A 22,464-nucleotide genomic window follows, 5' to 3' on the forward strand; every position below is an offset into this window, starting at 1 on the left:
AGCCTGGGAATGGAGATGAACGCTGCTGTCCTTCTGCCCGTTGCAGAGAGACCCTCCCTGAACTGCTTTCAGGCTTTTGCGTTGTAAGAGTCTCTAGTGAAAAACAGATTTGCACTAATCACTTGTCTGCTTTAAATATACACAGTGACAAATAGTGAGCCCTTATGAAAACTGAGCCAGCAGCCTTGGCTTCGTTATCTTAACATAAGCAGCTAAAAGGATGACGACCTGCAGTCGCATCCTCTTGGGAAGCCGCAGAGGGAGGCCGTGGGGGAAGCAGGCGGGCGGCGGGGTGGCGCTGCCACCCGGGTCAGTGGCTGCGAGCCTGGCGGTGTCCTCGGGGTCAGGCGGCCGGCCGCCGCCGCTGCTCATTTCCGTGCAAAGCGTTCCGGACACAGGCCTCTTGTCTTTGGAGTAAATGGGATCCTTGAATTTGAGTCTTGAATTTGACAGTGATGAATAATATAACCTTGAGCAAATTGTTTCCAGGCTCACTGTCAGGTGCCTGGCCTTTCATGAAAGCTTTGTGACACCCGAGGGTCAGGGGTCAATAGATAAATATTTGTTGAATGAATTAATCAGAATCTTATGATTTCTGGTTATAACCTTCTAGAATCAACAACAATAATAATTCTCAGTTGGTTTTTCTTTTATTCAATTTTTTTTTCTAGTTTTGGATTTTCTTTAGGCTGGTTTTGTGGATTTGTTTTTGCCGTTGTAATTTTAGGCGTCATATGTTTTAACAATTCGACATTTTTAAAAATAAAAGCCTGGGTCCAGGTATCGAACACTGGGCCTAAACGTCCGTATACCAGACCTTCGTTGAAATGTTTCTCGTGCTCCAGGCCTTGCACTGACAGGGAGGGTGTAGCCCCACACCAGCCATCCTGTGGCCGTTTCAGCGCGCCCGGCTTTCTGTCTCCAGGGCAGGATTTGCGCGGATCCGAGACAGGGCGGTGAATTACCCAGCTCCGCTTATCTAAGTCACGTCACATCTGGTTTGGGTGTTGGTTCCTTTACAGAGCTCGTCTTCCCCTTTGTGTGAATGTAGGTTGTTTGAACCCCTTAGCCAACACTCCCAGGTATGTCAGCGATCCAGAGGTAGGTGGGCCGTGTCCCTCGGAGAGCCCCTTGCCTGGCCAGAAGCCAGCAGATGCTCACCGTGGCCACCCGAGGTCCTCATGGCCTTTGGTTTGGGGGCAGTTGATCTTTCTCTGTAGTTAAGCTAATGTTGTTGCCATTTCTATATCTGATTTAAAGATTTAGAAAACTTAATTTAGAGCACGCCCCGGGGCTCTTAGGTAATGAAGTCTGCCCCTGGGTTCAGAATTGTGCAGACCCCTTAACGTGGCAGATGCCCGAGGCTACTGTAAAGAACAAGGCTTTGCTTTCTGTACTGTTGTCAAGATTTACTGTACCAGGATTAGTGGGGAAGAAAAAGAAATCTGGAATGTTGCAGGTAACGGATCATAAAAAATAGCTGTTATGTGCTATAATGCTGATTTATTTACAACTTACAGTTATTGCTGGAGAATGATAAATTTAAGGGTGCATTCTAGCCATCTTCTGCAAAACAATTTTGGAAAAAGAATTACTATGAAAAGGCTTTTTTTTTGGTGCAGCATTTGTTTTTGAGGTCCTTCTCTGGAAAGCATTTCCGAAGCCTCTCGGTGTGCTAGCTGCCCCTCAGAGGACGCGCAGAGCTTCGGGGCCCTATCAAACAGCCTCCTCCCCAAGGAGCATGCCCGTCTCCGATGCGTCTGCTCTGGCAGCCGTGTCTCTTGCTTTCTCCAAGGCTAAATCTCATATTCTAAAAAGCGGCCTACTTCCTGGATAGTATCTGTATAAGAAGGGGGAGAAACGAGGCGAAGGCGTTTTGACAAAGAAATATGAGAAAGTAAAGATAGATTTTTTTCTTCTGTTCCAGCTTGCTTACTAAGGAAGCAGAATGTAATCTAAGCGTTTGCATTAACATGTGTATTTGGGAGATTCTAAAGTATCTTAAGTTGTATGGAACTTTGTTGGCAACACCCATTTAAGTGGACATGATTCCCGACTCAGGTGTTTACCTGTTCAGCCCGGCCACACCGATGCGGAGGTCCGTGGGGCGCACATCTTAGATAGGGGGCTGCCCCCGGGAGTCCCTGGTTACCTGTTTGCCGTGTGCAGGGCAGCCTCCCAAGGCGGAGAGAGCGTGCCTTTGGGGTGGAGGCCCACCGCCAAGGGTTGCTTCGCCACGTGTTTGCTCTGTGGTCTTGGGAATTTTATTTAATCTCTCTGAACCTCACCTTCCTCCTATGTATTTGTCAAATGCCCAATAACAGTACTTAGAAGGTTATTTAAAAACCCAAATAAGGACTAGTGAGGTAAATACGTAATCATGCCTAGCAAACTATGCAATACATTGAAGACTTTATGCCTATTTTTGAAAATTTATTTAGGGTGAAAACAAATAGGATAACTATATAATTACTGAGGCTAGATTTTATCATTAAATTTTCTTGCAAACTGTTTTACATAGAAAAAAAAATTTTTTTAAGGAAAGAACATATTATAGGTATTCTCATCTGTTACTGTGGAGGGGGCACTTTCCTACCAAATTCACATTATTAATCAAAACTCTACAGAGCAGCCGTGGCTGGTGTGGCTCAATGGATTGAGCGCCAGCCGGCCTGTGAACCGAGGGGCCACCAGTTTGATTCCCAGTCAGGGCACGTGCCTGGGTTGTGGGCCAGGTCCCCAGCAAGGGGTGTGCAAGAGGCAACCACTTAATGTATCTTTCACACATTGATGTTTCTCTCCCTCTTTTTCTCCCTCTCTTCCCTCATCTCTTAAAATAAATTTAAAAAACTACAGAGCAGAATAAACCAGGAGGGGCTGTATTAGGAGAGAAACTGCTCTTTTTTGAATGGAAATTAAAATAGTTTCTAGATAACTCCTGTCTTGCAGCTGTCCTTAAACTCCAGACACAATAAATTGTTTACTTTAGTACTCATAATAATTATTTATTTTTCTAAAACATGTATAACAGTAATAAAGGCAATAGAATATTAACAATGCTAAACTTTTAGAAAAACCTGAAATGCTTAGGGATAAATCTAACAAAATATGTGTAAGATTTATATGATGTAAACTTCATAACATTGAAGAGAGGAACTGAGACCTAAATAAGTGGGAAAATACCAGTGTTCATGGAATTCGAAGCTCAGTATTTAGCTGTCAGTTCTTTCTAACTTGGCATAAATTCAGCACAGTCCCAAAGTTCCCAAAGACTTTTTGAAGAAATTGGCAAGTGGAGTCTAAAATTTATATGGAAAAGTAGAGAACTAGAATAGACAGAATAATTTTGAAAAAGAATAAACATTTTTGAGGACTTGCCCTATCTGATTTCAAGACTTACTCTAAAGCTACAGTCATCCAAGGTAGCCTGGTGTTGGCAAAAGAGGAAACATAGAGCTCAATAAAAGAAAGGCCCAGAATTAGGCCCACACATATATGGACGCTTGATTTTTTGACAAAGGCTCTTAGGTAATTCAATGGAGAAAGGACAGTTTCCCCTTCCCCCTCCCCCTCCCCCCAACAAATGGTGCTGGAAAATTAGACAACCACACGTAGGGAAATGAGCCACAATCTATACCTCATACTACCTTTAAAAAGTTACATGAAATGGATCACATTTTGTAAAAGTTTATGTAAAAGCTAAAAATGTAAAGATTCTAGAGGAAAACTGTGACCTTGGATTAGGCAGTGATTTCTTAGGACACAAAATGCAGAAACCATGAAAGAAAAAGGTGATAATATAGATATCAGCAAAATTTAAAGCATCTATTCTTTGAAAAGCACTGTTAAGGAAAGAAAAAGCAGACCACAGACTGGGAGAAAATATTTGCAAGACACATATCTGATAAAGGACCAGTATCCAGAATATACAAAGAGCTCCCACAACTCAGTAACAAAACGAGCAGCCTAACAGAACGGAAGGCAGAACATTTGAAAACAGACACGTCACCAAAGGATAGACATGCGTGGCAGAGAAGCCTGTGGAAAAATATGTTACTCGTCATTAGGGAAGGCACATTAAATCTGCTCTGAGATGCTACTGCGCATCCCTCAGAACGGCTTAAACAAACCATACAAAGCCCTGGTGTTTCCAGCGCTGACAGATCCGCGGAGCGCCGATGGAAGCTCTCCTGCTGGCGGGCGTGCAAGGCGAGGTAGCCGCTCTGGACACCAGTGCGACACCTGCTGGTAAAATTCAGCTTTGAGCAGCAGTCACACACTTCTAGGTATTTACCCAAAAGAAATGAAGACAACACGTGTCTGTACAAAAACCTGTACGTGAATGTTGACATTATCTATATGTGTAACTGCCAAAAACTGGGAGCAGTGCCCATGTCCCATCAGCTGGTGAATGGATGGAAAAATTGTGGAACATCTGTACAATGGAATAGTACTCAGAATTAAAAAGAAGCAGTCCATCGGTGCATTCCCCAACGTGAATGCAACTCAGACTCATGCTAGAAGAGTTTTCAAAACCTGGACTGGAAAGAAAAGCTCCATACTTTTAAATTCAGTTTACATGACATTTTGGAAAAGACAAAACTGTAGGTACAGAAAACAGGGTAATTGCCAGGCAGGGAAGCGGGTTGGCCCCAGAGGGCCACGAAGAAATTTTTTGGGATATTGGAAATTTTTTAAATGTCAGTTACAGTGATGGTTACATGACCGAAGGCATTTGTCAAAATTGTAGAGCAGTGCAACCCAAAAGGATGAAATGGACTGTGTATCAATCATATTCCAATAAATCTGACTTGAAAAAGAAGCTAAACTATTAAACTAGTCGTTTTAAACTTAAGTAACTGTATTTGCATAGAACGAGCACTCGGAGCTGCTCGTTTCTCCTCCACCCGGTTCTCACCGACTGACAGGCCTCACCGGCTGCTGCCGCTCCGTTCGGTCCCGGCTCTGCCTGCCTCGGGTGCGGCCGCTGCCGCAGTCTGCCCATGGGGGCAGTGGGCATCAGTGAGGCCAGCGACTGCTGTACTGAACACAGCAAATATTTTAAAATCCATTTGCGTTCATAGTGAAACTGAAGAATAAAAATGAAAAACTCGGTCACTTTTAGAGGGTACTAGGGAATTGACTTATTTTGAAAATTTGTAAAAATTTTTAAAAACCCACACTTGTTTATGCTGATTTTCTTATTTAACCTACATTACAAGGTGCCTGAATTGATGAGGAAATGTTTCTCTTTGTAAACCAATTAAATTGGAAGGAATAGTAGAATCAAAACATCACCGTTTTTGCAACTCTGTTAATAAATTGCGCCAACGGTTATCATTGCTTTCTATCATCACAGAAAGAGAGGGGACCGGATTTTACGGGCTTGCCGCCGGAAGTACACACCCCCATCTGTCGAGTATTTTTGCCAGAAACTCAAAGCTGAACCTGATACAGATTTCCTGTGTTAGATACAGGTTTTCAGGAACTTCAGGGAAGGGAGACACATGTTAACACCAGCGGGGGACAGTCAGTAAATCCAGACCCTCAGGAACTCAGTGAGACCACCCATTTCTTTAACAAGTAGGGAGAGGAAAAGGATAGGGTGTCTAGATTAGAAGAGACTTGAAACATGAATTAATTGCAACGTATAGATCTTATTTGAATCATGATTTGAATAAACAACACAAGAAATATACATAAGTTAATTGGGGAAATTTTAACATCAATAAATATATATTGATATAAAGGGATCGTTTAAATGTTTTAGACAACAGCAGTTTATCTTCTTTCAAAAGAAAATATCCTTTTAGAGCTACATAGGGAATTACCCGGGCTGCTTCCAGATGCTGGATGTAGGCTTCCTATCGGTCAGCAAGTGCGTGCTAGTCACCACTGACCTGTGGGACTTTAAGTCTCCAGGAGGAGGCAAGTGATGTAAATAAAATAGGTGTCCCAAATTGTGAAGGGACATGAGCACGGCCCAGGGGCAGGGGATTATGGGAAGGACTGCCTCTAGGCTGGTTAGGGCAGGTGGTGACATTGCAGCTGAGTCGCGGAGGGTGGGAAAAGCCAGCGATGCAGACAGTGGGGACAGGCTGGGTGAGGGAAGGGTTCGATGTGGGTTCGCTCCTCCCTGCTCCGAGGGCAAATGCCTGGCTGTCCGACCGCTTGCTGAGTTACTGTGTCTTTTGCTGACTCTCTGTTGTGCATTAATGTGTGTCTGACCTTGGGTCTAACAGAGTATAAACCCAGGACTGTTGCTAAGCCCGGCATAGTCTCAGGCTGTGCTTCGATGGGGCGGTGCACCCCTTTTGCACCTGTCAATTTTCAGCCGTCAGAATGTAAATAGAAACGGCATTGTGTCTTTGAGCAGAAGAGTCAGCAATTAAAATGAAGTACATCCTAGTTATCTTGGAAAATAAGAGAAGTATGTCTTGGGTTATGGATTATATTTTACTAAGATAATTCCAACAAATCCTCTCCGTTAGTTACCCTTGGGTTGTGTTTAGAGCAATACGAAATACTGCTTTGTAAATTTCTTAAAATGATTGAAACATATTCTACTGTTACCTATTTAAGTAGTGTCATATTTTCCAGTGATCAGGATCAGGCATGATATGAAAACTCAATAAGTTTTAAGTAAATAAATGATTGGTACCTTGTATAAACTTCTCTTTGCCAAAGCCTTCCCTTTGAGTCTGTATCAGAGCCTTCCCCTATATTTGTATCAGTAATTCTTTTATACTTCTTGGTTCTGTTTTCTCAGTACTTTGAAGAACTATGTCTTTTTCTCCTGAGCCAACTATTAGTACGTGGACAGGAATGTGTGCATGGGGCCGAGGGGGAGGTGTCGCTTATTTTTCACAATGTGAGCATTTCCTCCTTGGTATCTTTCAGACATATTACTGATGCTACACTTGCCATTGTGAAAGGAGAAACAGTTCCCCTTGATGTCTTGCAGATCAAGGTAAAGTCCTTTCTTGAGCTTGAAAATATTAACAAAACAACACATGTAAAGAAAACAAAACGTAACAGTTCAAATGAGATCATGAGAACAACAGTCCCTCTTCTTACCCTTTCCTACCCCAACTATAACTCCCCAGAGAAAAATAATTTCACCTGTTTATTCTAATTATCACCAGTAAGTATATTAACAATGCTACTTTTTAAAGTTGTGGTTAAAAATATACGTGGAATTTGTCATCGTAACCATTTTTAAGTGTACAGTTCAGCACTGCTAAGTATGCGATACTGGTTTTTGATTGATCAGTTTTTGACCTTATCTCTTGGCCTCTTTGTTATGTATAAGAATTCGTCTGTGCCCCTCCCATCATAGCTGGGTCCCTATTTTTAGTTCCTCCTGTGATTAGCTCTGCACCTCAGGCCTTCTCCCTGCCCCCCCTCCCCACCTCACCTGCTGTTCACGCTCAGAAAGCCTGATGAATAGCGAGTGGAGCGCTCAGGGCAGCGCCTGCTTCGGGCGCGTGGCTGCGCTTCCGTCCCCCACGCGCTGCCGGGGGGCGCGGCCCTTCTCTCGCCCCGTCTGTCCATGGCAGGGGCCAGCTTTCTTGGAATTCAGGCCACCTGGTTGTCTTAGAATCTCAGCCCTCTGATGGGCATAAGAAGTATTATGATTCTGTGGATTATCTGGCTTTTTCCTCTTTTTTAGGGTGGGAACAGTGTTCTCTGTAGCTTCCAACATCCTAGATGGGAGCAGAACTTCCCATTTTTCTATTGGGTTTTCTAATGCTTTCTGATTGATTTGTAGATGAACTCACAAATTGCTTTAGAGATATGCTTGTTGGCTTTGCAATTATGTTGCTTAGAACCAGCAACACCCACAGCAATGGGCATACCTGGCACCCAGATTTTAGTCTTGGAAGCCAGTCTCTAAGTGACCAGCACTCTCTGAAGGGCTGGCTTTCAGGGACAGGGCAAGAAGGCGGCGAGGAAGTACGCAAGAGCTGGGGGCAGCGGTGGCACAGAAAGGCAGGGAGCTGGCCTGGCAGTGTCCTGCTGGCCGATTCTGAGACCGCTGGAGCGTCAAAAAGCAGAACAGTGCTAATGAAGACTCCCCCACCCTGAGGGGTCTTGGAGAAGAACCGCCATGGGATGCGCGCGTGAGTTACCATTTTGTAATCGCCAGTGAAGTCACTGAGTCAGGCAGGCATCCTCAGTGGCTGCTAAAACTAGGAGATAAAATGTTGTCAGGAAACAAATACCCACGCGGTATCACAGATTGCTCAACAGTTACCAAGGGAAAAACGCGCCTTCATGTAGCTCCCCTCCTCCGATGCTGCTGTTCACTCTAGCGTGCTGGCTGCCAGCGAGCCCGCAGCCGGCCCAGTGCGCAGCCTCCTCCCCTTGCTCTCCTGCAGGGGCGCCCTGACTCCCGACTGGGCCCGCTGGGCTCGACAGAAGCAGCTGCGGCTGCAGCTGAGTCTTAGCATATAGCGAAGCTCTTGGAAAATGGACGGGCTGGACTGCAATTCCAACCTCTGGCACAGTTACTACAGCCCGGCATCTGTGAAGCTATTTTAAAATATTGTTATTACCCAAGGAGGTGAATCTGGATATATCTCTTAATATCTGAGTGATTTACTGCTCCTCATGCATGTGTGAGAAGTAATGACGGTCTGGAGTAACTAGGAATGACCTGGACATTCTTCAATGGCTCCTGGGTCCTTTATCCTCTTTTTCCACGTACGCTGATTTTGTGCATTGATGGAACCAGTATCAGACTCACCACAGGCTCTGCATATTGATGACATAACCCAGGAAGCAGCAAACTTAGAATCAGTTCCTAGAAGACGCAGTCCAGCGGCCTGTACGGTGGTTTCTGAGGCACCGGGCTAGGCGGAGTGTGCCGCCTCTCTCTCCTGCCGCCTGGAGCTTGTCTTCTGCGCGCGGGGGTGAGCGTCACACACGGGGAAGCCCGACCCCGCACGTGGCGTTCCAGCCCAAACCCAAGGCCACGTTCCTCTGCTTTCAGAAAACCAAGCCCAAGGCCAGTTAATCATACAGCCAAAGCTTCTCCAGAGGTAAAAAGAAATAGTCCTTGGAAGCTTTAATAATGCTTGGAAGCTGTAATTTAGCTTTTCTACTTTTTTCAGTTCGCATTCACATCTCATTTGGATCTCCAGCTCAACGAGGAAGGCAAGATGTATATTAATATCTTATTCGACAAATAAGAAAATAAGAGTCCTCTGATCGTCATATGACTGGCTGTCCTGGGGACAGGATTGGCGTGTAGGTTTTGTCTTATGTCCTATCACTTGTCCACCTTAGTGTGCCTCTTGGCGCTATCCCATGAGTTTTAAAGGGCATTTCCCCATGCAGACGTCAGTGATGCACAGGACTTGACTTTAAAGTCACTGCTGGAAAGACTTAGGGAATCCTTTCCAGTTCTTTCTTTCAGCTGGACGCTCTTAGACCCTGCCAGCCCAGAACCAAATGAGGAGCGGAGGAGAGGCGGCGAGAGTGGGCCTCGCTCCTCTTGCCCCTTCATCCTGGCTCCTGGCAGGGCTCCCTCCCATCCGGCCCCGGCCCCTCCCACAATCCTCCTCTCCTCACGTGCCATCAGAGCAGCTTCCCGGCCAGGGCTCCTCCCAGGCTTCGTCCCGGTCACCCCGCGTCCCTATAGCTCCTGGATTAGGCGCCTGTCTAGTTGACAGGAATTCTTTTCTCTTTGCTGTTCCTCAAGCCTTTATTCCAACCAGCTCTCCCAATTCCTTCCCTCTGCAAACCAGGAAGCCATTTTCTCTGAGGAATTTCCTCTTTCCAGGAGAGTCTGTGAACCGGGGCAGCACATCTTTGCTCTTCAGATCCGGCCACCTCTCTGTTTCTCCTTCTGTTAACGGACCCGCCCGTCTCGTAACCTGACGATTGCCCAGGCCCTTGTCAGGCTGAGAGGCCACTGTCCAGTGGCTCCTACTCTGTCCCTCTGACCTCACTTGTCCTTCCTGTGCTCGTGTGGACCCAGCAGGGACCAGTCTCCCCATCACCGACCCTCGGGCCCCTCGTGAGTCCCGGTGGCTCTGTGTCCATCGGCTGCCAGCGGGGCTGCTTTAAAGCGTCTCACACTCATTCCCTGTCGTCCACAGCCACCGCCCCCCCTCGCTAGGACATGGTCCCCAACTCGATGGAACCTTGAGGTCACAGGGCCTTTCAGTTAATCTTAACAGAGCATTCCTAAAAGGCTCCCCCCTCAGAGGCAGAAAGAGAAGAGAGTCGTGAGCCTGTCAGGAGTGCCAGCACTGGGTGCCACTCCGCACACGTGGGAGAGCGCTTCCCAGGCACGGTGGGAACGCAGAACCTTCTCCCAGCTAACCGCCCGGACGCGGCGCGGTGCACTTCTCCCTGGGAAATTTGTAACAGCGCGCGTTCCCGTCTCCGAGACGCTTAAGAACAGCCGCACTGAACGTGGCCTGCTCCAGCCAAATAAGTTTGGTATTTTCCCACTCACTGTACCATGGAATCTTCTGTCATCATTTGTAGGAGCAGTAGCACCGCTGAGTGATGTCTCACAGGCCGTTGGGCGGAGGCTCCTATGGGTCCAGCAAACGCACGCCACGCTGTTTCTCAGGCTGGAGCGCCCTTCCTCCTTCATCACGTTTCTTTCTCTCCACACTTCTCCCCAGCCTCCCCCTGGTTCTTTCCAGTTTCATGGTTTCGCTTTAGGTTCCACGTGTGCTTTCCCTGACCATCCTTTGCCCCCTGCGCCCCCGCCACTTGTCACACAGTCCCCGCCGCTCTGCACTTCCACGGTGCGCAACACCATTTGAACCTAATGTGTCGTATTGTTACTGCCTGTGCCCGAACCCCCCACTGCACCTTGAGCCCTTTCAGGGGCAGACATTTTCTTAGTGCTGGTTCCTAACATATAATATGTCTTTGTTAACCAAACTGTTGGCGGGGAATGAACGATCGGCGGGACGGCTGAAAACCCTGCCCCCTTCCATCTCTGCCGTTGGCCCCCAAGACGAGTGTGTCCCGCACTGCCGGCCGGGCGCGGCATCACCCACACCTCTGTGCTCCCCCATCTCTCGTCCCTTTTTCCTTTGCTCACGCGGGTACAGAAAGTAGGAAAGCAAACCTGCTGCTTGAGCCAGACACACAACCAAGGACGGCGAGGCCGTGGCTATTTGTGTGTGATTCTCGCAGAAATCCCTCACTGGGTCTGGGAGTAGTGGGGACAAGTGTGAAGGTGGGGTTGACGGGGAAGCACAGCCTCCCTGAGAACAGTTAGCAACCTTCCCCAGGCCGGCAGCTTCCAGGGTCAAGGCCCGTCCTCCAGCTCCAAATCTGCTGCTCACGTGGCTTGTAGCGGTGGATATCGAGCCGGCTCTGCCCTGTCTCGGAAACGGTGGGGCCGTGTCCCGCTCTGGGCGGCTCTCTCCAGAACGCGGGGTGCTCCTGGGCTTTAGCTGTGATTCAGAGCTACGGAAGCCCCCCGCTGGTATACCTATTATTTATACTTTAAGGCAGGGCCATCACGGAGCATGAACTCTCCAAGGTGGTGGCTCTATTGTGTGTGTTTCCTGTACATTGCTTATCTCACGGATTTATTAGAAACTCACTGGTTATAATATCTAGATGCAATATTTCACCATAAAGCATTGGACTAAATCCAGATCACTTTGTGTCCTGACTTGTCATGACAAATATCCGGCTGTGAATTATCACGTGTTCAGGGGATGCATTCTGGCGGGCCTGGCCTCTGATGGTCCTTGAGAGCTCTCAGGCTCCAAGGGGACGCAGGCTTACGTTACCTCGGCCTTGGCCAAGGGCGTGAGAGCAGAGGACGTGGCTGACCCGACTACTAATTGGCCTGAAAACCAGCATAGTTAGGTACTTCTGAATTCTCAGTCTGAAGTATGGTAATAGGTTCCCTTGCCAGCCGATTCGTGAGGTCTAATACATAAAAATTACTTTCATTTAGAGTATGGTTTACTCAAGTACTTTTACTGAACACTCAGAGTTGATTTCTTAAATTGTGAACATCCTTTTAGATTTTGATTTGATGAAAAGTAGGCCGTGATCTTTTGCTGGGTACTTCACCTGGAGAGAGTTCCAAGTTGTCATAGTCATCAATCCCAATAAAATGTCTTTTCCTTGCAGGGTGAAAAGGAACAGCCTGTGTTTGCGATGACTGGCCTTCGGTGGGGATCCTTCCGAGATGCTGGCGTCCAAGTTAGCAAGTAAAGACTTAATCTGCACATGTGATGGTTCTTTTAAAAAACCTTTTTCTTCTGTTCCCCTTTGACGTGTCAGTATGCAGTGATCTTCTAGGAATAGAATTGGTAGGTCTGGAGTTTGACTGGCGCATGATTAATGGAGATGGAGGCCCATATCTCATGGCAGAAAGGCCAGGCTCTGGTCGCCCCCACACTAGTGTGGCAGCGGCTAAGGGGGAGAGGAGCATATCTCTGTTTCTAGGCAGATTGTTGGGGGCTCAGGCTAGACTGAAAGGCACCTTGATGGCCTGTCGCCACGCAACCTGCTTATCTGGGCATCCAGTGAAAGGCAGCACCGGGGATGCAGGCCGTGGCGCCGCGCTAGCCTGGGAAGGCGCTCTTCTGAAGGCCCGGCGGGCTCAGAGGCCCCGGCTGCCTCGCAGGGAGAGGAGAAGGCTGGGTGCTGGGCTGTGGCTGGAAGAAACAGGCCGGCCGGGGTGGCGATGGCAGGGCCATTGCTGGCTCCTCATGGGAATGGACTCATCTGTGGAGACACCTTGTGCAGCAGGAAGCCCGGGCTTGGCAGGGTGCGTCCTCCTGTGTTTGCTATGGGGAGGTCCTGTCAGCCACGGCCCCCCGGGAGGGACCAAAGGAGGCCCTGGGTGACGCTCCTTCCTCTGGGTGGGGGGGTGTTCATTTTTACCTTTTCTTAGAAGCGGGCTTACCGTTTTAGTACAGTTTAAGTGAACTATGAGCGATCTCACACGTAGCTTTTAGCAAGAATCCGCTCTCTCTCTTCCTAGGCCTTCCCGCCACAATTTCTTTAGACAAATTCCTCTAGCTGCTTCGCTCCATTATTCCTGCTGATGGCGTTCCTGACAGTGGAATGTCAAAAAAGAGATACTACTGTATTATTTTTATAGCTTGTTATCATTAATATTTTACATCATTTTATCTGCACATGTGCCAGGATTATCTTGATTCCACAAGTTACCTTGGGCTAGATCCGTAGTATCAAATAACGCCAGCAACCCACTGAGCGGAGTTGCGTAGTTTTCCCTGGAAAAGCTGGTTTGGACGAATCGCCTTTTAAAAGGTGCCGATCAACAGTCGAGCACAAGCACAGGTCAGCCCCCTTAGGGACATCTCGCACACTGGCCCGTATGTTGATTGACTTCTGAAGAATGAATTTTAAAATCCCAGTTATCTAATGCCTCCCCTGGGACAGTCCATGGAGTTTCTTCGTGTGTTACGGAGCAAACAGAGAGGCAAGAAGCGACTTCCTAGCTGACCGTCAGAAGGCAGCAAGCATCACGTCAAAATTCGCTCTTGGTAGAGGTGGCAGGAAGCGCGGGCAGTTTGGGAATGACGTGCCCTGGCCGGGGTACGTTTCTGTCTGGCTGTTGGGAAGCGAAGCCAGTCATGACGTTAGCTGGGAAGGAGTCAGATACCAAGGCCCTCATGAGAAGCATCACAGCATTAACCTGAACAATAATTAGGCCGGCCCCACACTGCTTGCTCCCTGGGTCGCCTCTAAACCCCTGGCTCTGGCATCCAAGGCCCCGCTGAACCCATCACCACCCCTGGCTGCACCGTTACCGTCCTTCCTTCTAAGCCTTCGCTCTGGCCGCCACCCTCAGTGGCCCCTGCACCTGGGCCGCTCCTCTTGCCTCGGATGAGCTCTTTCCCTCTGCCTGCATCTGAATCCAGGGCGCCGCTCTGAACTCCGTGCCCGCGATGCACGCGGGTGCCGCTCGTCGCGCAAGCACGGTCTTCCAGTGCTACGGGCTGTACCCTGGCCCTACGTGATTTCTCATCCGTTCTTGACCCTCCCTACCAATCAACTGATACGTTTATACTTTATCGTATATATTTATATAGTCCTTTACTGCTTTCTGTTACCTTTTTGGACCATATTTTACAAAGTGATAGCCCTCAAAGGCAGGAATTTTATACTCTCTTATTTCGTTTGCTAAATAAATGCATATTGATCAGAGCCAAGTAGGGAGCAATTAAGATGGGCTGGTTGGTGACATAAATTTTAAGAGAGGACTCTTTACTGCTCTTCCAATTCCGAGCAGGCATCTTTCTCTCTTCAGCAGCTTTTATGTGGTTAGCCGTATGAAGTAGACCCTGCATTCTCAGATTGTACATTTGCCATTTGAAAACTGCATAATGTGAGTAACGTGAAATCACACCGCTTTACAAAACTTTAATTGTACGTGGGTGTGAGAGAGAACGTTTAGCTTGCAGGTAGCACGTCGGGGTCAGCGCCCCGCCCCTCACTGTGGCTGTGCATTCTCCGCTCGGCGCCCTTGGAACGTGCACCCGAATGGGCACTCAGCTCTGCTCTGTGGCCGAGGTAGACATGACAGCGATGCTGATGAACTTAGAGATTTAGGGAGGCTGACGATCTGTCCCTTGTGAATTGCAAGGACCTGTCTGTGTGTAACTAACTACATGCTGTGTGACATGGCGTTGGAATGCAGATTGAAAACTGGCTGTAACTCTCTTACGCTGAACCCTGGTCCCCCAGCCTGCAGAGCAGGCGCTCTTCGTAGGGGCGTGGTTCCGGTGGCTCTTCCGTCAGGGCTGCTGTCTCTCTCATCGATCCTTCTGTTAATATTCTAATTAGATTTTTATCTTCCTCTTTCTCAGGTACTGGTATCTCGGGCCTCTAAAAACCAAAGCAGCTCACTTTTTCAGCACCCTGCAGGTAAATGCAATTTACAGCGTTGGAATGTTCCTGCGTCGTTTTGTTGTTGCTTCATGAAGTAAGGTTTGAGAAAATATGTTGAAAAAATGAAACTCTGTTGTTGCTCCATGAAGTCACCCCTCATGTACCAACTCATTCCCTGCGACACTAAGCCAGCGGTTCATTCCCTTTCAGTGTTCCTCTTCCCTCCGCCTGTTCATTCGCACAGCGGCCACACAGGCCTTGACCAGAGTGACCTATATCTCATCCAGTACTTGCACGTCTGTATCAGTATCTAGAAATGAATGGAAGATTTGTATTGGAATATCTCTTACCATGCAGGCTTGCACGTGACACAGTAGCTTTCAAACCGCGCCAGCCAAACTCAGGCAGCGGTCGCGGGGTTGGTCGGTGCAGATTCAGAACATTCCCACCACCAGGGAGGGTCCTGTCAGGCAGTGCTTGCTGCTACAGGCTGTACCCTGAGAAATGCTGGCCCAGAGGAAGCCTGAACAATGTATGTTAATGAAGATGCTAACGGGAGTCATCTTTATCTGTGGACTACATACTGTGTTTAGCTGTTATGCAAATCAAAGTAGTATATTCACAGCTTGGTCAGCCAATCTGAGAACTGGCTGATGAAGTTTGAATGAAGTGAAAAGTTTGGTTCTTGTGTTCAGATTGTCACATGGTTCTAATTATAAAAATAGTACATGTCCGTTGCAGAGCATTTGGAAAACATTGCTCCCTTACCTTCTAAATAAACTCCAGTTAGTAGAATGCATTATTTCTGTTGCTCAAGAGAATCATTTCTTTGGTGGAGTCATGCGTGTATTCAGGAAGAAATTGAGTAGCTGCATATTTAAGTTGTAGACCCTGGGAGAATCAGCCTGTTTCCCCCGTTTCTTCAGCCAACAGTCATGGGCTGGCTGGTGCGAGGCAAGCCTCGCTGGGAGGGAGGCGCGATGAGAGCAGCGCGGGGGGCCGGGGGCACAGAGAGGAGGCAGCCCCCTCGGGCTGGGCGTGCGCAGTCTCCACAGGGCAGGTGTCGCCATTGCTCAATTTTGAAGTATCCACAGGACCAGATAAAGGGGCCAGGATGCGTGGAGTTACAGTCGTGTGAACAGCCTGTCATTGCGGCGGTAGGTTGGCAGGAAGGGGACTTGGAAGGTTGAGTTGGGGCAGCGTATGGCCGGTGGGCTCTGACACGCCACTGTGAAAGCCCTGGGGGCGTCCTGCGTCTGAAGCAGGGAATGACGTCTGAAGCAGGGAATGACGTAGCAGGACTGCGTTGCAGATGTCGTTGGGCCGCAGTGTGGACAAGAGGCTGGCGTGGGCAGCTGAGGGAGGGGCACCGGAAGGTTGTTGAAGTAGTCTGGGGGACCGGTGGCGACGAGGCGACTAGGGTGGTGACAGCACCGACAGCAGAGGATGGATTAAAGAGATTCCGAGGCGGAGCCACGGAGGCCGGCAGGAGAGCCGGGCATTCCCAGGTCTCTGGGCGGAGGGGCTGCAGTGTGATAGCCAGACTTGCCCATGAATGTCGATAACGTTGGCGTCAAGTCAGGGTGGTGAATAAAGCTCAGCTTGGCAAAGGCTGAATTTAACATGTCCGTGGGACCGGCAGGCGGAGGTCTGGTCGTGACATTGGTCTGGAGTTCGGCAAAGACCCGGACTGAAGAACTAATCCAGATGTCTTAGTGTGGGGGTAGCATTGGAGCTGTGCCTTTGGTGCGGTACCATCGAGAGGGCAGAGGGCCGGGAACAGGCCTTCGGAACTTCAGCGTTTGCAGAAGCAGCCGGTGCCTGAGAGGTGCTAAGAGGCAGCTGAGGGGAGAGGACTGACAGAGAAGCCAGTGGAAGAGAGGGTCCCGGGCAGAGAGGGAGATTGCCGGAAGCACAGCAGAGTCAAACACAGGAGAGTAGCCGCTGAACCCGGCGCCTCGGAGGCCTGGCAAGCTGAGTGGAGAAGCTGGAGGAATAGATGGGAAGGGAAGAGTGGAGGCACCAAGGGCAGGCCACCGTGTCCAGAAACTCAACTTGGGGGGCGGTGGAGATGGAAAAGGCAAAAGTTAGTGAGGAAAATGGGGTTACAGGGGGGTCGGTCTTGCAATTGGAGAGAGAGCCATGTCTTTTTACCCTGAAGCAACAGAAGAAAAGCGACGAGATGAATGAAAGGAGAGAAAAGGCGTGCCTGGGTCGGCAAAATCCATGAGCGAGTGGATGGGTGTCGGATCGAAAGACCTGGGCAGCCGCAGGCGGGGGAGGGGCACTTTCTCCCTGAGCCGGGAGCAGAAGGAGTGAGCGGCGGGGTGCAGCCAAACTCGGGGTGCAGCCAAACTTGGGAGCATGAAGGTGGTTCTCACGGAGGTGCTGGACCAGGCACAGGATGCAAAGTGACCTGCTGAAAATGAGGTGACGGCGGTGGTGTGGGGACTTTGAAGGAAGATGAAAACAGGGAGTTTTAGAAGGATTCTCGAGTGGCATTGAGGACCTGAGACCAGGATCCTGCGGTGACATGGGTGTGCGTGCTAGGGGGACCGCTTTTTCCGTGGCAGCACGCAGCAGGCGTGGTTGCCTCCTTCCGGGGATACCGAGCCAGGCAGTGGGGCACAGAAACGTCGTGACAGAGTGGATCCAGCCGGGGGGCTGGTCCGGCACGTAGTCTGGAAGACGGAAGACACGAGGGGCCGGGAGGGGTGGGAAGGAGCCCGATTTAGGGTAGTTAGCTGCTAATTCGGCACGGAGGGAAACGGTGGGGCCAGGACTGGATTGCTCAGTGCAGTAGAAACCTTCTGAGTTTGTACCCAGTTACGAAAACAAATGCAGGAACAGGCAGATGGAGATCAAAACATCAGCTTTAAAACATTAGCAGGGGTGAAGGACACCGCTTAGATACGTGGTCACAATCTGGTGCCCCAGATTAGATTAATCTACGTAAATCACCTCCTTCAGGGCAGAGGCCGCCGCAGCAGGCCGGCCACGTGAGGAGGCGCCCTATGTGAGTCCGAGGAGGGTGCTGGGTCCGGGCCTGGCCCTCTGGGCCTGGGGCCGGGCGCAGGGCGGAGCGAGAAGTGCCAGAGAGTTGCTCCTCTGTAAGGAAATAAGGGCATGAGTTTGCCCTGAGAGACACACTGGCCACCAATCGATTGGGATACATAGAATGCAGGATGTGATGTCCGAGACGGACTCGTTTGGGGTGGCAGGGAGGCCCAGGGTGTGGCCATGGACACGAGTGGCTGCATGCATCAGAGGTGACCTCGAGGGCCGGAAGGCAAGGCTGTTCTAATTATTCCTGTGGACACTGTTGAGACCCAGGGTGACACTGGACTTGGGGTGCCAGGTGGGGGAAGGCAAACGTCTAGAGCGCGAGGACCTGGATCTTTGAAGCAGCCCTGAGAGGCCCTTGGGGGGTCCAAGGCTCGGCAAGGCCTCCCTGCCTCCGTGGGGAACGGGCTTCCACAAGGGAGCAAGGTATTGGATGCAACTGGATATCGTCAATTCCTTTTTTGTGCCGCCGTCCATTTGCCAATGATAAATTTATCACGGGGGGAATCCTGTTCCCCTTTGCATCAGGGTTCTTTGGACGAGTAAAAGCCACAGTGGTTAGTCCACGCGGATCTCCTCTGCCCCTGCCTTGCGGACACCGGTGGAGGCGGCAGCCCCTGGGTGCATGGTTTTCGGGATGGACCCTTAAGAGGAAACGAAAGCGTGAGGATTCCACACTCCACGTTAGAGATAGTGCCACCCAGTGAGAGGCCAGGTGGCGCTCTAGCAGGTATAGGTGGACACTGACTGACCTTTGCATAGGGAAACTCCCAGAGTTTGGAACTGTGCGTTCATGACAGATGTTTTTCTCTCTTCACTTTAAAAGGAGTGGCCTCAGACTCATCAAGCCTCCCTCTCGTACACGGGCCCTAAAGTGAGACCCCCCAGTGTCGCCGACGAGACCCCTCCACGGCCCTCTCTGTACAGGAGGATCCTGCGGCGGCTGGCGGCGTACTGGGCCCAGCCGGCGGACGGTGAGAGCGGGCCGGTGGGAGGCGGGGTGCCGGCCGGCCGGGACCGCCCAGAGCAGACCCCCGAAGCTGTGTCAGACCTCCCTAGGGCAGAGGCATTTTGGGGACCGCTGAAGTCAGCTGCCCATGTGCCACCGCGCACAACCCAGCACAGTGTCCCATGGTTATGAACACCCGTGTCATTTAAGACAAACAGTAGCCCCCTCTTTCTGTCACCGACCTTTCTGTATTGCTGGCTGCACTGGTAGGGTGTTTCAGGCATAGAGAGCCCATTCGGAGCTGGCCATTTACATTTCTATCCTGTGTGTGAGAAGTGTGTGGAGAAGAGAAAGGTGGCGCGGGGGCGGGGCTGGGCAGCTGGCTGCGGGGGCGGGGGCGGGGGCAGGGGCAGGGGCGGCCGGGTGCCAAGGGCACGGTGTTCCTGGGAGAGACCGACCTGCGTCTACTGCCTTCACACAGCCCGCTCCCAGGAGGGGAGCCCCGAGGTCTGGAGAGACGTGCAGCTGTCCACCATTGAACTGTCCATCACGACGCGGAACAGCCAGCTTGACCTGACTGTAAGTGTGCTCTCTGATCAGGAACGTGTTTGGTATCGGGGAAGTGACAAAGGCGGCCTGCTCTTCCACTAATTCAGTATTTTTATTTTTGCCCTGTGGGGTAGCCAGGAAGGGATCGGGGAAAGAGGATGTGGTGGGCCTTTAGGGGTAACAGCCACGAGAAGAACTAGCAGAGCGAAGTAGAGGCCCAGAATCCTGAGGGGTTTGGCCAGGATCCTGGGCCTTGTAGAGGGGCGGGGGGTTGGGGGGACCGCTGGGTGCAGAAGGCCTCTAGGGATGAACAGTTGGCCTACTCTCATTTCTCACGGGAATGAAAGACCGTGGAACTTTTACTTGAGTAAACATCCATTATTTTTGTGACTACATTAAATATGTAGGTTTAGGTCCCCAGGAGAAAACACTGTATATGTTTTTATGTATATGTATACATACACACCTATATGTTTACATATTTGAGTCCAGTCTATTGATATACACTGTCCAATATGATAGCCACTAGCCACACGTGGCAATTTGAGCTTAAATTAATTAGAATTAAATAAAGTTGAAAGCTCATTTCTTAAGTCACAATAACTACATACCAAGTGCCCAGTAGTTGTGTGTGGCTTGTAGCTACCATATCAGAAAGCACAGACCGAAAACATCCACATTTCAGGAGGCTCTGCCTTCTGAAGGGAAAAGGTTCTACCAGGTGGAGCTGCTACAGATGATACACTAACATGGTGAAACAGAGCAGATGTTGGCGAGAATTGATTTTACATTTTTAAATGGTTGGAAGAAAATAAAATAATTTGTGATACATGAAAAATATTGTATGAAATTCAAGTTCAATACCTATAAATAAAGCTTGATCAGAACACAGCCGTGTTCAGGCACGTACGTGTTGCCTGGCCACTTCACGCTGTGGTGGCAGAGCTGAGTGGTTGTGGCAGAGAGTGTCTGGCCCCAGAGCCTCCAGCATGTTACTGTCTGGCCACTCACAGAAAGTCCGCTGACCCCTTGTCTAGAGAAAACTTCAGTAGTTTATATGAGTGAGAATGCCAATAGAAAAGTTACCATTAACTCTGGACTCCTCATTTTAATCAGGTTTTATGCAAATCAGGGTAGTATGTTCACGGTTGACCTGGTCGTTCTGAAAATTGGCACATGGAATTGGCCGCAGTGATGAGCGTGTGAGTGGGTCACGATCAGTGAGTGAAGTGAACACACCGCAAATTTTGATTCCAAGATTACTAGAGCATTGCGCCGTTTTCTAATTATAAAAGAAGTGCATGTTCATTGTGTAATAGAGCTCCTTTTACCTTCTAAATTAATTCCAGTTAGATTAAGAATTAAATGTAAAAAAAATAGAACCACTAAAGCCCTAGAGTGAAATCTAAGGAATATCAATAGAAACCTGGGGAGGGAACCTAAGGCAAAAGTCGTATCTGGATGCATTTGTGTACGTATAATTACAAAAGAAACTATAGACAAGATTTTTAATGACAAATTGGGAGAAATAATCTATAGAAATGCAACAAACTGGGATTTAATAGCTTTCCTTTATACCAAACTCCTCAGGATAAATCAATAAGAAATGGGCAGCCCTGGCTAGTGTGGCTCAGTAGATTGAGTGCCAGCCTATGAACTGAAAGGTCGCCGCGGTTCGATTCCCAGTCAGGGCACATGCCTGGGTTGCAGGGTAAGGCCCCCAGCTGGGGTCATGCAAGAGGCAACTAATCGATGTTTCTATCACACATTGATGTTTCTCTTCCCACATTGATGTTTCTCTTCCTCTCTTTCTCCTTCCCTTCCTTCTCTCTCAAAATAAAGGAAAAAAAAAAAAGAAATGGGCAAAGAGCTAATATAAACAACAGGCAAAGGGCAAGAATAGAAATTCAGAAAAGAAATAAAAATGAAAAAAATAGCTTATATATACTGAATATATACTACATATTACGCACTAAGAATTTTACTCAGGTTAACGTTTATGTCTACATTATTAGGCAGATAGAACACTTTTACCTGTGTTTATAGGTAAGGAAACAAAAAGTGCTCAACATGAAAGAAACGCAAATTGAAACAGGAACTATTGAACTGTCACAGATCAAAAAGTGCTGGCGTAGGCGGGGAAGCGGACTGGCCTCCGCGTTCCTGATGGTCTAGAAATCAGATCGCCCTTTCTCAATGGCATCCTGGCTGTTTATATGAAGCACCGAAAATAGAATCATACCCTGGGGCCTATTAAGTATATTTCTAGAATGTATCCTGTAGAAATCACTGGATTAATACATAGTGTAGTCAGTCCCTTATTTCTTATATCATGGAATTCTGGAAACACTGGTGCAAGTGACTGTATTAAGGTTACAAAAAACAAATTCTGCTCTAGAGGAATTTTTAAAAGATAAGATTTCTAATTATACACTTCCTGTTGACCCGACCTCTGATAATATGTATTTCCAGTGCTTTGTTCGTGCTCTAGAACACTGTTCTGTTCTCTGGTGACTGAATACCAGTGAACGACCGCGCTCAGCGTGTATGTGGCTCTGGCTCGGGATGGGCCACGTGCACCAGGCGCAGAGCTGTCGGCTTTGTGCCCGCTCTGGGGCCTGTGCTGTGTGCTGCTCAGCGCCAGTGGTAGCACACTCAGTTTCTTTTTTCCACACCTCTTTGTTAAAGCGAAAGTGCAATAAAATATTCAAAGACGATGATGATGCCAAGTAATAGCTCAAAATGTTTGCTTATCATTTGAAGCACAGGCAGAATCTCAAAGAGGCGTTAGAGGCATGGAATGTGTGAAGATTAGGCTCTAGTGCAGCCGCATACACTGTATTGACAGCGGCAACACACAAGAAACGAGCTAATCAGGGGACTGAGTCAGTACATTTTGGTACCTTCATCTAAAACGTTCTCTCTATAGTCACAGACATGGAAAGACGATCATCATGTGTTGCTAAATGGAAAACCAGGTTAAAATGATTTGCCTCAAATGAATTCATTTTATTTTAAAAAGAAGTACTTCTACCTGTCATTGA

General features: G+C 48.8%; 1 protein-coding gene across 1 annotated transcript in view; it reads left to right on the top strand.

The window, feature by feature from the left end:
- Nucleotides 1–22,464, top strand: part of AGK (acylglycerol kinase) — a 73,738-nt gene that overhangs the window by 44,071 nt on the left and 7,203 nt on the right. The window contains exons 9-13 of the mRNA XM_054563864.1: nucleotides 6,901–6,970; nucleotides 12,124–12,203; nucleotides 14,838–14,895; nucleotides 18,749–18,896; nucleotides 19,353–19,450. Of these exons, the coding sequence (XP_054419839.1) occupies nucleotides 6,901–6,970; nucleotides 12,124–12,203; nucleotides 14,838–14,895; nucleotides 18,749–18,896; nucleotides 19,353–19,450 (454 nt within the window). The remainder of the gene's footprint in view (nucleotides 1–6,900; nucleotides 6,971–12,123; nucleotides 12,204–14,837; nucleotides 14,896–18,748; nucleotides 18,897–19,352; nucleotides 19,451–22,464) is intronic.

Source organism: Pteronotus mesoamericanus, unplaced genomic scaffold, assembly GCF_021234165.1.
Source record: "Pteronotus mesoamericanus isolate MK-2021 breed Mesoamerican mustached bat unplaced genomic scaffold, CSHL_Meso_final scaffold_85, whole genome shotgun sequence".
NCBI lineage: Eukaryota > Metazoa > Chordata > Mammalia > Chiroptera > Mormoopidae > Pteronotus > Pteronotus mesoamericanus.